The sequence below is a fragment of the Lynx rufus genome, unplaced genomic scaffold (assembly GCF_022079265.1).
Source record: "Lynx rufus isolate CCGP_SWC_20201006 ecotype Redwood Valley unplaced genomic scaffold, mLynRuf1.p SCAF_20, whole genome shotgun sequence".
Classification (NCBI taxonomy): domain Eukaryota; kingdom Metazoa; phylum Chordata; class Mammalia; order Carnivora; family Felidae; genus Lynx; species Lynx rufus.
Genome location: NW_025814835.1, coordinates 28,526,158 through 28,541,799, shown reverse-complemented (window position 1 = coordinate 28,541,799; position 15,642 = coordinate 28,526,158). Strand labels below are relative to the sequence as shown.

The following is a 15,642-nucleotide window of genomic DNA, read 5'->3' as shown; positions in this document are numbered from 1 at the left end:
AGGTTTCAACTTTCTGACAATAGCAACAAAAAACCTCTAGGCACAGATGATTGGGGAATCCACCAAATGTTTAATGAAGATATAATGTCAATTCATAATCTCTTTCAGAAAACAGAAGAGGAGGATACATTTCCTGAATCATTTTATGAGGTCAGCATTACTCTAAAGCCAAAACCAGACAAAGACACTACAAGAAACAGAAACTACAGATCGATATCCCTCATGGACACAATTAAACAATCCTCAATAAAATGTTAGCAAACTGAACTGAGAAATATGTAGAAGGGATAATACTTCATGATCAAGTGTGGTTTATCTCAGGAACACAAAGCTGGTTCAACTTGGAAAAATCAATGTAATTCACTAAAGAGACAAAATCTTAGAATTATCTCAGAAAAACTTTTTGAGAAAATTCAACACTAGATTCACGCTAACAACTCTCAGCAAACCAGGAACAGAACAAAAAACCTCCTTGATCTGAGAAAGAGTATCTGTAAACCCTGGTCTAGACACAGACATACATCTCTTCTCTGTGGCTCCTCCTAGCATAGGGAGGACAGGCTGACCCCTCTGAAAAGTCCTTTCTTCCTTTTCTGTTTTTGTAATGCTTATTTATTTACTGTTGAGGGAGAAAGACGTGAGTGGTGAGTGCGCTGGGGGGGGGGGGCGCATCGAGGGAGGGACAGAGAGATAAAGGGAGACAGAATCCCAGTCAGGCTCTCTGCTGTCCACACAGAGCACCATGCAGGGCTTGAACCCATGAATGGTGAGATCATGACCTAAGCCAAAATCAAGGGTCGGATGCTTAACCAACTGAGCCACCCAGGTGCCCCTGAAAAGGCTCTTGTTGTTGAGAATATGTTACCAAAAAGCCAAAAAGGAACTATACTTCATCAATTCTAAGATGCTCATTTTTTTCACATTTTTAACATTTCTGAATTCCGATACATGTTACAGCCAATGGCATCTTACGATTATAAAAAGGTACAAAGTTTTTTTCTCTCTCAGTTGTATATAAAATAAGGGTGCATCCTTCAAGGACATTTTAGAGTTTATGGAATTGATTGTTTTCCAAAGTTTAGTTTTCTAGAGTTATAGCAAACACTTGGGGCAGAGACAAGTAACCACCCATCAACATCTGTTTCCTTCTTCCAGGGTAATAAATTTTAGCTTGACCATAGCACCACCTCATTAGAGACCACACTTCCAGGGCTCCCTTGCCGTGGGCGTGGCCCATGGAGGTGAGTGGATGTGATGTCTACAGCTTTTTGGATCATGGGTAACCAAAAAGACAAGCCAATTAGAGTTTCTATCTTTCCCCTTGAACAAGCCTGATTGCCACCTTCAGCCTTAAGGCCATTAACAATGGAGAAGGGGGTGAGGAAGTAACAGTAGGTCTGAGCCTGGATCCCTGAATGACCTGGAGAAGCAAGGCCACCTGCCTACGTAAATCGCTCACCTTGGGACGGATATATGGGACAGAAATCAACTTCCATTTTTAAAAAAATCTATTGTATTTGAGAACTTCTCTCTCTCTCTCTCTCTCTCTCAACAGATTAGCATTTATCCTAACTAAAACATTTCCCTCTCCGCAAGCATTGGCTCACCTTGGCCAGCCTCCTACCTAGCCGTTTTTTCTGTTCAGCTTTCTGATTACCTCCTTGGCACAGATACCGAGATTCTGCCCCTGTGGTAGGATATTTCTATCTGACATTTTGATGTTCTGAGCATTTTGACATGTTTGTCTGGATTGATTTGCTTAGTAAGTTTACTATTTCCCTTTTATGCTGCTTGGTAATGTAACCATTGTCAATGATGACTACATTTTGGAGAGGACTTTTCTTCTGTGAATAATCACCACTTCAGAATCAGCATGGCCACAGGAAGATAGCTTCATCAAAATGAAAACCCGTGCTGGCACACTAAAAATGTAGAGAAGAAAAGGAGGGAAAGAAAGGAGGAGGGAGGGAAGAGGGTGGTAGGAGGGAGGGAGGAGGGGTGGGGGAGGGAGAAAGGAAGGTAGAATGAGAGAGGGAGGAGGGGGGAGGGAAGGAAGGGAGGTAAGATGGAAGGGAGGGGAGGGTAGAAAGAGGGAGGAAGAGGGAAGGAAGGGAGAAGGGGAAGGGGGAAGGGAGGCGGGTAGAGGGAGAGAGAGGACGAAGGGAAGAAGGGAGGAAGAGAGGGCAGGCAGCAAAAGAGCAGCACTTTTTTCAAAGGGACCAGTGGCCCCAGGAAAGGGTCCTTCCTCTTCCTCAAGTGCTTCTCTGTTTCCTGTCCTGGAAAATCATCTGAGTGGTTCCCCTGTTGGTTTTCCACATGACTAAACCCCACGGGCTTCATCTGATCATATCCAGGCTGCCCAACTGCCTCTCCCCAGTTCCCCTGGAGCCTGGAGCCCAGTAGGGGCACAGGCCTGGGCACACAACCCACCCCCTCACCTGCCTTCTCCTCATCAGGGAGGCTTCTCGCTGGTGGCCCAGGCGAGTGTGGGGCTGGTCTGGGGTCTCCAGACACTCACAGCATGGAATGGTCCCTCCGGCTCCTGGCCTGCCTGGTGGGCATCCTCCCTATAGGTAAGTTTCCCACTTTTCTCTGTGGCCCCTGCTCAGAACAGAATAGATGCTCACAGAATCTTAGGTACAGTCTTCTCTCCTTGAACTTGGGACAACCGGGTTGCACTTAGGGAAGCTGCGTTGACAGAAGCCACAAGTTCAAGCCCGGGTGTCATCTTGGGTTCCGGTGACTTTAGGCAATCCTCTGACTTCTCTGAGCCCCACCTGTAGAAAGGCCACCGGCTCAGCCACCGCTGTGAGGATCCAAGGAGATAGTGGGCAAGCTTTGGGGCGGACAGTCCAGGCTCTGAAGGGACCTCGGGTGTTGCGGTCATCCAAGTGCTTTGTGTCACGATGGGCACAGCCCAGAGGGAAAACGGGTTTGGGGGAAGAGTGGGGGTGATTTCACATGGGGAACAGGGCAACCGATAGAGGGCATCCTGACCGCTCAGGGGGAACCCCAAGGCGTGAATGGGAACCCTTTGCCGCAGGCTTAGGTAACGACGTCATTGGCACTGAGCTCAGTGAGTTCGTGTCCCTGGGAACGGTGTTTCTGTTACCGACCGAACATCGACCATCGGTAGCAGCATTTCAGTGGGAAGAGAGTATTTGTTCAAATGCAGATCCTTGGGCTCCACCCCAGTCCTGCAGAATGAGAATATCAGGCAACAGGGCCCAGAAGTCTGCATCTTCAACCATCTTCTCAGGTCATTCTGATGCTCGACATAGTTGAGGGTAATTGGGATAAATGACAAAAGCCATCCTCCGAGCCCCTTGGCCCAGACCCCAGTCCTTTCCCGGACCCCCGCCTGAGACATCCCTCTTGTGGATATGTCCCTGGACTCAGCGTCGGTGCCTCCATGTGCATGGCCACTGGCCGTCATGTGCCACATTAGTGATCTCTGATATCATGGTGTTCTAAGCTGTTAGGCAACATTCCTTGTTTGGGGTCCTGTCTCCATGACTGGATTATACACTCCCACACCTTAGGCTCCTTTTCCTTCTTCTTGAGCATTCAACTGAGGCAGAGTCCAGTTCAGGTCGGGTTTGGATAAGAGCAGCTGCCTACAGAGCTCTTAGAAGTGCTGGCCACTTTAATTGGTAAGTGTGGTGTAGGGTGGGGCTAGGATGTGTGGCTCTAGACTGAACCGACCCCAGTCCCCACCCTGCGCTGCCCGTTGTCCCCTGACAGAGCCCTCCAGTGGGGGCTGATAGGGGAGAGGCTTTCTTTTCCCAGAGTGCCCTAACTCGGCTGACTCCCTGGGATGATTTAGGGTGCCACTTAGAGGGTGGGGGCTGGAGAAGGTGACCCTGCCCGGATCTTGGGCTGATAAGAGAGCGGTTCAAGCATAAGTGTTGACGTCATACACAGCTTTAAATCCTGGCTCTGCTGTTTACTACCTTGTGTGGCCCTGAAAAGGTTGCCTAACTTCTCTGAGCATCAGCAAAGTGGGGTCCCTGGTGCCTCGTGGGGTGCTGTGAAGGATAATTAGATCATGTATATAAAAGCCCCCAGCACAGTCCTGGTGCTCAGTGATTGTACAAGGAAATGGCAAGGAAATCTTGTTGAAGTCACATACCCTTGAGAGAGGCTAGCTTTGGCGGGGTGGGGGTGGGGGTGCTTGTTTTGGTTTATTTCTTTTCTGCTGTTGAGGGTCAGGGGCTATGAATCAGTCAAAGACAAAAAGACGTAGAGGAAGTATGAGCAGTCACGTGTCCAAGAACAAAACTTAAACCACGCAAGTGTTCCTGCCATGTACTGAGATTTACCCAGGGAGGCTGAGGCGTCTTGGGGAGGGGATCCCTTTTTCTCACACTGGCAGCTGCTTCACGGAACTAGGGTGAGCAGGGTCGCACTTTCTGAGACCCCTCTGGCACCGTTCACCTATGAGCCTCTCCGTGTGGCACCAGGCCTGGGCAAGAGGCCGGACGACCGGGCTGGGTTAGGCTGCAATGTGGGAGCCTGAGGGGCTGCGTGAGCAGGGTCCCCGCGCGTCACATTCTGCCCCCCAGCTGCATCTCTGAGCATAGGGCCAGGGCAAGCCGTCGGCAAAAACAAAGTGGGAGGAATTTGTCCAGGAAACCCCCCTTCCCCTTTCTGTGCCCTTCTTCTTACCGATGCCACCCACCCTCAGCACCCAGCGCCCTGGGGCAGCCCCTAATCTCCCAGGGGCTCACACACACACACTCTCCCGTGTCTTCTTGTCTTTCCCGTCTGGCTCCCCACGGATCTGCTTTCAGAAAGCTGGAGATGCCAGGGAACATGCAGGTGGAAAGAACAATGGTCTGGGAGCTCTGACCACTTGGGTGACTTTGGACAACCCTGCAGTTGGTCCACAAGCCTCTGATAATAGGTAGAGCGATCATAGTCACTGTCACCCTCAAGGGCTCCCATCTCAGGCCCTGACAAGCAGCTCATCTACTCTTCACCCCAGCTCTGCAGTGCAAGGACCCCTGTGCCTGTTTAGGGAGGCCAATGGAAGTCGGGTAACTTTTCTGGGCTGTCACAGCCTGGGCTGAACCAGAGGGTTCTGAGTGCAAGCCCCAACCTTTACACCATCCACATGCAGCGGTGGGGAGCCCAGAGCAAAGCTTGTGCTCAAAGGAATTTATTAGCTCTGAACCACTGCCGCAAAACAAACCAAAAGGCAAGACAAATCTCAGTAGTGAGCAAGGACATGGGGTGCGGGGAGAGGCCAAGGAGGAGATGGGCTGCTGTCATGGGTCCAGGGGGGAAACGGGAGAGTTCCCCGAGCCAGGATGATGCTTCTGCTCCTGGCGGCTACTGTGGCCAGTAGCTTGGGCTGAGAAGTCCTACCTGGGGTGGAGAAGGACTGACAGGGAGCAGGGCCCTCTGAGAAGGCCAGGGAAGCACGGGCAGAGACAGGCTGAGTGGGAACTCGGGAGAGCAGCGCCCTGGGGCAGACACTGGCCGCGGGGCACGGTCAGCTGAGGCTCTCCATCTGTAGCTCAGGCAAGCGGGGCCACGTCCACAGCCGTGTGGCCGAGAGGCAAGGCTACGGGAGAAGCCTGGATAACCCCGAGGTCAGGAGAACAGCCAGGCCTTTCCCTCATGCATCCCTGCTCCTCATCCCTTCCCTAGAAACTTCTGGGTCCAGCTCACACTGAAAGATGGGTTTCCTGTTTTCTCTGTCACCCCACCCCCCTCCCCGGTCTGCAGCCCTTTCTCCCCTTTTCTCCACTGACAACCTATCTGCACAACACACAGGCCCCAAAAAGAATTGCTGGGAGCAAACGCAGGCAGGAGAGAAGTGGACGGAAGGCAGTGTGCCCCAGCTCAACCCACACACCTCCCTGGTGAGGTTTGCTGGCCAAGAGGAACATCTCCCCTTGCCCTCAAATGCCCTCTCCTGACACTCCAGGTGCCACCATGCCCAAGAGGCTACCGCCGGAGTCACTCCCTGAGAACACCCCTGCTAGCATGCCAAATGTCCCCAAGGAGGGTGGCCCCCTTACAGATCGCTGGCCTCATGAGAGTGGCTGCCGTCTGCTGGTGATGTCAGCCATCATGGGGCCGAGGGGGCGGCAGCACCGGGGAGGTCTGAGGGACTCCAGCTCTGAGCAACACGTGGCCATCCCCTGGGAGGCACGGTCCACCCTGACTGCCCACACGGTCCCTAAGATGCTAAATTGAGCCGCCAAAGGTGCGATGTCAGCGTCCCCTATCTTCACCCCTGCTGCATCGGCTTGAGGTGTGTGCCCAGAGCACTTCCCGCCACTGCTCAGCACCCCCACCCTGCTCCCTCATATGCACCCTCCCTTGGCAGGGCTGGGGAGAGAAGGGGGCTAACGTGCATTGAGCATTTGCTGGGCGAGCTACACGTGTGACTTCATTCAACCTTCAAGCCCATGAGGAAGGTATTAGGCGCCCCACTTTGCAGCAGAAGAGTCTGAGACCTGGGACAGTAAGTAACCTGCCCAAAGATCACCCATAAGTGAGTGAGCCTAGAACAGTGCCAGGCTCAGACTGGGTGCTCATAAGAGCCCAGGAAAGAATGACCACAAGTGAGACTGTCACCCAGGTCCAGCTGTGCCAAAGCAGGAAAGCTTGCCAGCATGCCCTGTGGCCCACCACTGAGTGGTGAAGGTGGACAGTGAGAAGAATGTGGGTCTCTTGCTGTCCCCAGAGGCTAATAGTCCTGAGGCAAGGAGATTAGAAACTCCACAATAAGGGGGCATGGTTTTAGTTCAGGAGTCATCCCTCCCTTGTCCTAAAGACGGGCATGAGCTGCCAGAGGGAATGACAAATGTCACAGGACGCTGGGGAGCTTAGATTCCTGCCAAAGCAAACACATGTGCTCCCTGGGCAGTTCCTGCCGGGACCTCCCACCCTCCCCTTGAGTCCCTGAGTGGATGTGTCCGAAGTCTCCATGTAACAGGGAGTCCAGGTGCTTTCCTCTTGAAACACCATCCAGCAGGTAAACAGGAAACACAAATCTCCCCTTAACTGGAGCCAAGATCCTCACACTGGCCAAAAGGGCCTCTGTGGGCCCTCTCTGCTCCTAGAGCAAAGCCCCCAGGGAGGGAGAGGCCGTGGCAGACCATCTGTATCCCACTTCAGGATGTTCCAAACTAGACTGTCATCCCCAAGCGACACAGTACACAGGACAGAGTAGAAACGTGAGCCACCAAGGGGGAAGCCTTGGCTCTGATTCTGGTGAGTCAAGTGACCTTGGGCAGTCATGTGGCCTGAGCCTCAGTTCTCTCTTCCCCAAAAGAGGCTATCGCGAGTCTCTCATTGGGTCGTCGTACATATGAAATGAAATGAGAAATATCTCCCAGTGAGCACCCAAAGCACTGTGTACTCTGGCTCCCTTATCTCGTCATGCCTGCAACCTCTATGCTCATGTCCTTACCTCTCTTTGCCTAGAGCTCCTTCCGTCTACACCAAATCTTAGAAAATCCCACTTCTTTCTCAAGAATCTGCTGGTCCTCCAAGCATTCGCTGACTAATATTTGCACACCTCTTCCTCTTCCCCCAGCCACACCACCCTCCTCTGCCAGCCTGATTACCCTCCCTTCCGCCCTTTTACAGCAATCCAATTCAACATCAGTTGGTTTGTGGCAAGTGCCGTGCTAGGCAGTGATGACACAAATACGACCACACATACGTGGTCCCTGTCCTCCCAGAGCTTCTGGATGCCTGGAGGATGTACCTCTGCCAGGCCAGGGGCCGAAGGCAAGGGTGCCAGACCCAGCCTTGGGGTTCAAGGAAGCCTCCCCTCTGTAGGAAGACTCAGCAGAGACCTGGGGATGACTGGGAGGAAGTTGGTGAATGATATAGGCCAGGAAACTTGTTCAGACAGAGGAAACATTGTTCGTGTCCCTCATTAGAGCACCTGGCAGGCTGTAGTGTAATTATGTGTTCACAGATCTGTCTCCCTTTCTGAGTGGTGAGCTCCAGCAGGCTGATAAGGTAACCTATTGATCTTTGTAACCCTGGCTTGTATCCAAGTGCCTGGCTTAGAGTGGGACATGTCTGATAAACACCTCCTAATTGATGAATGCACAATAGCAAAAAAATACCTCTGGGGAATCAGTACCTGGTTCCAGGATGCCTGCGAGATGCAGAAGCTCAAAAGAGGCTGAGGTTACAGAGGGTGAGAAGTGTAGGGAAACTGAGGCAGGGACTGAGCCTCAAGAGTGGGGAAACCGTTTCTGTAGCTGGAGGTACTGAGTAAACCAGCAAAACCTTCAGGAAGGGTTTCTCAGATTTGAAACTAGGCCCTTTGATTATTAACAACTGAGCAAACAAGCTCTTAGTAGAGGTAAATGTCAAGTCCTCCACTTGGGTTCAAAAGCATAATTCCACTTGTTTAGAGGAAACGAAATTTGGCTTATAAGCAGATCGCGTGAAAAAAGAGCTTGTGGTTTTACTGGATTGCAAGCTCGGCACAAGCCCACAGTGTCATTTTATACGAGGCAAAGCTCACACAACCCAATTCGTACCCCACTCTCCTGGTCCAGCACCCCCACGGCACACATCTGTGGCACACCCCTGCAGGACACGTGCAACACACGCCCCTGCAGCACATATCTGGAGTCCCCGGCTCAGGACACTACATTGCACGGAGAGCACCAAGCGGGCAGTGAGGAAGGGGAGGAGCAGGGGAGGCCCCGGGACTTCCACCAGAGAAGGGAAGACTTAATGGGTCCAGGATAGCCATGCTGGGGTCCCAGAAGGGCCATCACCGTGAGAGGATGTGCACGCTCCAAAGAGGGTCATGTGGGTAGTGGCAGATGTTGGTTCTATGCAGAAGAAATGTCCTGACCTGTAGATAATTCATAGATGGGATGGGCTTCTTGGAGGACGGATGGTAACTGGCTGTGGGCCGGGGGGATTCCAAACCAGGACATGAGCTACCCCCAAAGAGTAAAGAGCACTGGACATGGAGTCAGCAAAGCTGGGTTTCTCCCAGCATCTGTCTGTGTGACTCTGGGACTCCATTTTCGCATCTATAACAATAGTTCCCCGAGTCATTCTCCCCTAGGGTGTTTTGGGGGTCATGTGACATGATGTATACCAAAGAATTGTGTAAATTACAAAGCTCTTGGGAAATACCAGAGTGGGTATATTATTCCCTCTAAGGATCCCTTTTGTGAACTGCATTCAGCGTTGTAGCTGGGTAGAACTAGCAGCCTGTCCTCCCTCCTCAGGGAGACACCACCCCTATCCTGATCCTCCAAGGCCCAGGTCCAACACCCACCCACCCACCTGCTCACCCCTTCCCCAAAGCAGCACACATATGCAACAACAGGGGCAGAGGCTCTCCCGTCATCTTCAAGCTGAAGGCGGAGCACAGCTTCCAGACCCTAGCTCAACCGTACTTCAGAGGCTCACAACACAGGAGGTGAGGAAACAGCCCAAAGGCGCTTGAGAAGAGCAAGAAGGCAGCGCAATGGTCTACCACTCTTGGTCTCTCAGCTCATCTGGCCTTTTGGGAAGTCCATTTCGGTTGACCCGGATTCTCAAAGAATCTCATCCCATTCAACACGTTAAGCTCAAAACATACCATCCCTTGCCAAGGCCCGTTTCCCCTCTGTAAATGGGAGTGTTGGTCTCCTTGGATGAGCCCCAAGGTTTCATGCGTTTGTGGAATCAGGCAGTCCTGAGTCTGAATTCCGGCTTTGCTTCCTAGCTGTGTGACCTTATGTAATCACTCAACTTCTCTGTGCCTCAGTTTATTACATACAACCCAGGAATAACTGTGCTTACATCTAGGATCATTTGTGAGAACTAAAAGAGATACTACCGGGAACTTGCTCAACACGGAGGTGCACAGTAAGTGCTTTTATTATCACTACCGCGGGGGTCTTGGGACTAATGTAACCATGGAATCCAGGGCTTTTCTGCAGCAGGGCAGGGGTTAGGGAAGAGTATGGGGTCAAGGGGCCTGTCGGTGAAGTGGGACCGCCTGAATGAGGCAAATAGTCCCAGGCACCTCAAGAGTCCCGGGAGACAAGATCCCGGGAGATGCCTCTCGGGTCACGGTCACGGGGTGGGCTTCTGGGCCCCCAGGTGGGAGACGCTCCCAGAGTCCTAAGGTTTCCAAACCTCCCGGTGGGGACTCCCCTCCCCCCGCCTCCCAGAGTCCGAGGGATTGCGGCCGGCGCGGCCTCAGGGCAGGGCTGACGCTCCGGCCGCCTGCCCGCAGGTGCGCCGGCGCAGCGCTGGTCCATGCATGTGCCGGCCGAGGTGAGCGCGGCGGCGGGCGAGGCGGCCGTGCTGCCCTGCACCTTCACGCACCCGCACCGCCACTACGACGGGCCGCTCACGGCCATCTGGCGCGCGGGCGAGGCGTACGCGGGCCCGCAGGTGTTCCGGTGCGCGGCGGCGCGGGGCAGCGAGCTCTGCCAGACGGCGCTGAGCCTGCACGGCCGCTTCCGGCTGCTGGGCAACCCGCGCCGCAACGACCTGTCGCTGCGCGTCGAGCGCCTCGCCCTGGCCGACGACGGCCGCTACTTCTGCCGCGTCGAGTTCGCCGGCGACGTCCACGACCGCTACGAGAGCCGCCACGGCATCCGGCTCCGCGTGACCGGTGAGCGCCGTGCCCTTGTCCCGGCCCCCTTCCCCGCCCCGTCCAGAGGGCTTTCCGGGTGCCGGCACTGCGCCCGCCAGGGAGCCATACACAGCCCATCTCTCTAGGGAAGGAGGGGGGGGGTCTCACTGGCGATGGCTACGAGCCACGTGGGAACTAGTTAAAAATGCAGACCGCTTGCTCCGAGAAGGGCTGAATGGGGCCCGGGAATGGGCACTGTAATGAAGCGCGCAGAGAGTGAATGTTCCCAGGAGCTCGCAGTCTAGGGGGCGAGAAGCACGAGTAATCCTGAATACGGCAAAGGCTGCAATGGGATATGTGCTCTGTGCACTGAAGGGCACCCGCAGCCCCGTGGGGGGGGGGGGGGAATGCCCAGGGAGCCCACAGTGCCCAGTATTTTGCTAGACTCTGGCATAAAGAAGTGGGCACCAGGATCCCCGGTCCCTAGAACAGTGGTTCTCAACCCTGGCTGTGCACTGGAATTAGCTGGGGAGCTTTTAAATATCCTAGCCCCACCCCGCTGCCGTGGGGATCCGGTTCTGGGCTCGTCTGCCTCTGCCACGAACTTCCCATGTGCCCTTGGGCTGGCCGGGCTGCCTCTCCGAGTGCATTTCAGTTTCTCCCCAGGGCCCTCGACACCCTGCCACAGACAGGTTGTCTGGGAGTGAGAAGTGCCCTTGAACCCCTACCAGCAGACAGTCCCCAGCCCTGAGCTACCGCAACAATAACGACCGTTGAGTGCGCATTTGCTAATGGGCCACGCCCTAATCCAAGCACCCCACATGTATTAACTTGTCAAATCCCAACGACCCCATAAAGAAAGCGATCCCCATTTTACGCATGAAGAAACTGAGGCACGGAGCTTCGGAATAACTTGCCCAAGGCCACATCTCTATTGGGACCCAGGCACCGTGGCGCTAGAGCGCCTACTCCCTCTTCTCTGAGCCAACCACCCCCAAATCTCTTGGTGACTAAACGGGACTGGGAGGGGTCCCCCTTGCCTTTTCCTTTGCCCCCTCTGCTCTGACCAGGATTCGCTTTCTCCCTCGACCCCTTGGCCGCTGCCCGCAGCCGCCCCGCGGATCGTCAACCTCTCGGTGCTGCCGGGTACGGCGCACTCCTTCCGCGCGCTCTGCACGGCCGAGGGGGAGCCGCCGCCCGTCCTCGACTGGTCCGGCCCGGCCCTGGGCAACGGCTCGGCCTCCGTGCCGGGCCCGGGTCAGGGACAGGGTCACGGCCACCAGGTGACCGCCGAGCTGCCCGCGCTGGTCCACGACGGCCGCTACACGTGCACGGCGTCCAACAGCCTGGGCCGCGCGGAGGCCAGCGTCTACTTGTTCCGATTCCACGGCGCCTCCGGGGCCTCGTCGCTCGCCCTGCCGCTCGGGGCACTCGGCCTCAAGGCGCTGCTGCTGCTCGGCGTTCTGGCCGCCCGCGCTGTCGCCCGCCGCCGCCCAGGTGGGTGCACCCCCGGGCCAGGGTGGGTGCGAGGGGCGGGGGCTCTCCTTCTAGGTAAGGCCGCCCGGCTGACCACCTGGCGTAACCCAGCCCAAACAGACTTTCTGCACCCGTGCTCCAACTCACTCTCCTCTCCCTGCGTAAAGCTCAGGAGGTGGGAACTAGCAGGACCTTGTTTTACACCAAGGAAGCGGAGCCCAGAGAGGTTACGGAACTTGCCTCTACCCAGAGGCACAGAGATAGAGACCCAGAAAGTATAGCGCCGCCCTTTTGGCGGCACCCCATAAATGACACCACCACACGTGAGGCTTTCCCAGATAGCACCATTCCGTTATGTTACAGTAAGCATCTTGAGGACCTACTGTGTGCTGTGTAGGTGCTAGGAATACAGAGCTGAGTAAGAGGTGCCCAGTCTGCAGGGGGAAGGGCTGTCCTGGAGCCCAGGTACCACCCAAGCACAGACTGGCAGGCCTCACTCTGGTGGGACATCTGGATAGGGGCCAGGAGGGAAGGTGAGAGCTAACTCAGAAAAGCAAACAAGGAGCTGGTGGTGTTCCCAGCAGAGGGAACAGCAAACACAGAGGTGAGGAAGTGTGAGCTAACAGGGTGTCCTCAGGAGCTGCTGCTCACCCCACGCTTCTCTTGCTGAGCTGGCTGGGAAATTTGCTCGTGCCCCAGAGAGGGGCTTCCCAGGGCCTCTCAGGCCCAGGTCAGCAGCACCGGCCTCAGCCTCTCCTGGGATGAAATCCAAAATTTGTCACAGTTGCCCTGGCTGCTGCCTCCTTTCCTGTGGCTGTGCCGTCCGTCTTGCTGGCTCTTCACACCCACCAAGCATTCTGTGCTGCACGGTCCTCAGAAAGGCGGGTCTTTCTGCTGGGCCGCTCCTCACTCCACGCTCCTCCTCGTTAACTCCTGGTCATCTGCCAGGCCACTTCACCCCCTGCCAGCTAGTGTTTGTTACACGTCCCTTGAGACCACTTTCCACAGTGGGGTAGGGTGGGCAGCCAGGGCCTGTAGCCTGCGACGACCATGGAGATTCATGCCTCTCCTCTCTCTTTCTCTGTCTCTCTGTCCCTACACAGAGCACCCAGTTGCCCAGGACACCCCACCACGGTGAGTACCCTGCCCTCACCCACCCGGCTCTAGTCCCCACTGGCCAAGCAAGGCATGCAGGCTTCTCAAGGCTCGTGCCGTAAGGATAAAGAATGGCAAAGGGCAGGACTGGGGGCTGGAACTTGACCAGGGTTTAGACCCTCCCTGTGGCCTTCCAAAGCCTTCCTCTTCGGTCTCCCAAGTCCTTCTTGGCCTGACCAGGCCACGGTGACCTGCTCTCCCCACCCCACCCCCAGCATTTACAGTCTGAGCCTCGCCCTGGCATCTCTCCCAGACCCGCCTGGTTTCCTGGTGCTGCAGGGCCATTTTTCTGTTTTATGTCCACACCTAGATGTGATTCCTCAAGGCTGTGTCTCCTCTTGTTCTCCTAAGCATTGTAGAACAGGCAGACTCACACAAAAGCCACCTGGGGGCACTGATTCTCCCCCAAAGCTGAAGGTTTCACAAACAAAATGCCATTAGAGGTTCAGAGGGTTTAAGCTAGGAAGTGCTGACCCTCGTGTCCAGGCTCCCCTTCTCTCCCAGTGTCTGCTCATGTGGAAGTCTGTGTTGAAGAAGAAAGAATCCAATTCACTGACCCTGGGCAGTGTGCCTGGGATGCTGGGGAGTGGGGAGGCGGAACACAGTCTTTCAGGGCCCATTGGACAAGCCCTGGCATTCCTATAACTCCATCCCTGCCTGTGCCCTGGGGGCTGGAAAAACCATAATGCCAGCCCAGTCCCCTCTCTCCAGCTGCCTGGCCAGCTATCCCCCACATTCTTGGAAACCTGTGCAATACCCCTTTTCTTTGCTAAAGGCACCTAAATCAGAAAGCTGAGTGTTCAAATATTTATTGAGTACCCGCCATGTACCAGACGCTGTTTTGGATGCTAACGCTACAGCAAAACCCCCTGACCTCAGAAAACTCACATGATGTGGAGAATTTAATAAACACCTAAACAAGATCATCTTAGATTCTAAAATAAGAGCTGCAAAGGAAATGGACAGGGCCATGCAGCAGAGCCCCAGGGGAGGGAGGCAGTCACTGGGCAAGTCAAAGGCTCAGGGGCGACCTGGAAAGGGGCCGATGAGAAATCACTGAAGCAGACAGGTGGCCCCATCCGAACAAGAGTGGGGGCCAGGAGACCTTTGGGGTGGCTGCTGACCAAAGCTGAGGCCGGCTTGACACTAGGAAGGAGGTCGAGTGGTGGAGGTGGGGAGGTGGGACTGGTGGAAGGCGGGGCTGACCATAGGGCCAGGTGGGCAGCACAAGTGAGGGAGGCAGCCAGGGTGCCCCGTTTGGAGCTGTCACCCTGGGTGCCACTAAGATGAAGACGAGAGAGAGAGAAGGGGGTGGTGGTGAGGATCATGGGAGCACTCACATGTAGGTGTGAGATGCCTGTTAAGATGTCCCTGGGGAGAAGTCAAAGTCAGGAGAGCAGCTGGAGCTCAGGAGGCCAAGCCCGGGAGATCAGTCTGGAGGGCATGTGACACAAGACAGCTGAAGCCACCAATGAGATCCCTTCGAGAAGATAGCACCTCTGTGGTCTGGGCTGCCTTCCCCTGTGTTAGCCTCCTCCCCGCTCCACAGCTGCTGCCCCTACCCTTCCTCCACCCTTTAGTTGGTCCGCAAGCCCTGCTGGATATAGGCCCCAGTCCCCTTTCGTGTCTCCTTCCTGCCCGTCGCTGGGGCATGGTTTGGGCAATTGGTGATGACCCCACTTCTGTATCGGGTGGTCAACCGACTCTCTCCTGTCCACAGGCCCCAGGCTCAGGAGTCCAACTATGAGAATTTGAGCCAGATGAGCCCTCGGGACCCACCAGCAGCCACATGTTTACCGTGAGGAGCCCCTTGGCCACTGGCATCCTCTTGTACAGCATGAGGAGCGAAGGCCAATGCCAGGCTTGGCTGGGACAGCCCTTCCTGGCTGCCAGCCACCTTGGCAGCCCCTTGCCAGGCAACCCCCCACAAAGGGAGTCCAGACCCCATTCACAGAGGCTCAGTGGTTTCTTACGTGGATGTCTGTCCCAGAGCCCCCATCACTGGGACCAGCATTTTGAAAGAATGTGTATGTGTGTGTACGTGTCTGTGCGTGTGTGCGTGAGCTCAGCGTGAAGCTCACAGACAAGTTCTGGCCCTTTCTTACATAGAATGCCATCATAAAACGGGCAAGACACTGGTCAGAGGGGCTCCCAGGCTCTGACTTGCTGTGTCGACTAGGGCATGTTTTTACCTCTCTGAGTCTCAGTTTGTCCATTCTGGAACATGGACAATAATCTTCCCTCCTGGCTGCTAGGACTACCAAGATCTGAAGAAATTATGGATGTGAAGGGACTTCGCAAAGTACAGAACCATGTACAGATGTGGCGGCGGGGGGCGGGGGGGGGAGGCCACGGGCTCCTCCTTGCAGGCAGAGGGACGTGGGACGTGCAGAGACTTCTTGGACAAGTGGGGGCCCCACACCAGCCTGGCCAAGAAC

General features: G+C 55.2%; 1 protein-coding gene across 1 annotated transcript; it reads left to right on the top strand.

Annotated features, from left to right (window-relative positions):
• The first annotated feature begins 2,521 nt into the window (after window positions 1–2,521).
• On the top strand, window positions 2,522–15,006 carry SIGLEC15 (sialic acid binding Ig like lectin 15). The gene is made up of 6 exons (XM_047086472.1): window positions 2,522–2,573; window positions 9,796–9,855; window positions 10,229–10,612; window positions 11,684–12,070; window positions 13,153–13,183; window positions 14,925–15,006. Exons 1-6 carry the CDS (start codon window positions 2,522–2,524, stop codon window positions 15,004–15,006), a joined length of 996 nt encoding a protein of 331 aa, XP_046942428.1.
• Window positions 15,007–15,642: the final 636 nt, after the last annotated feature.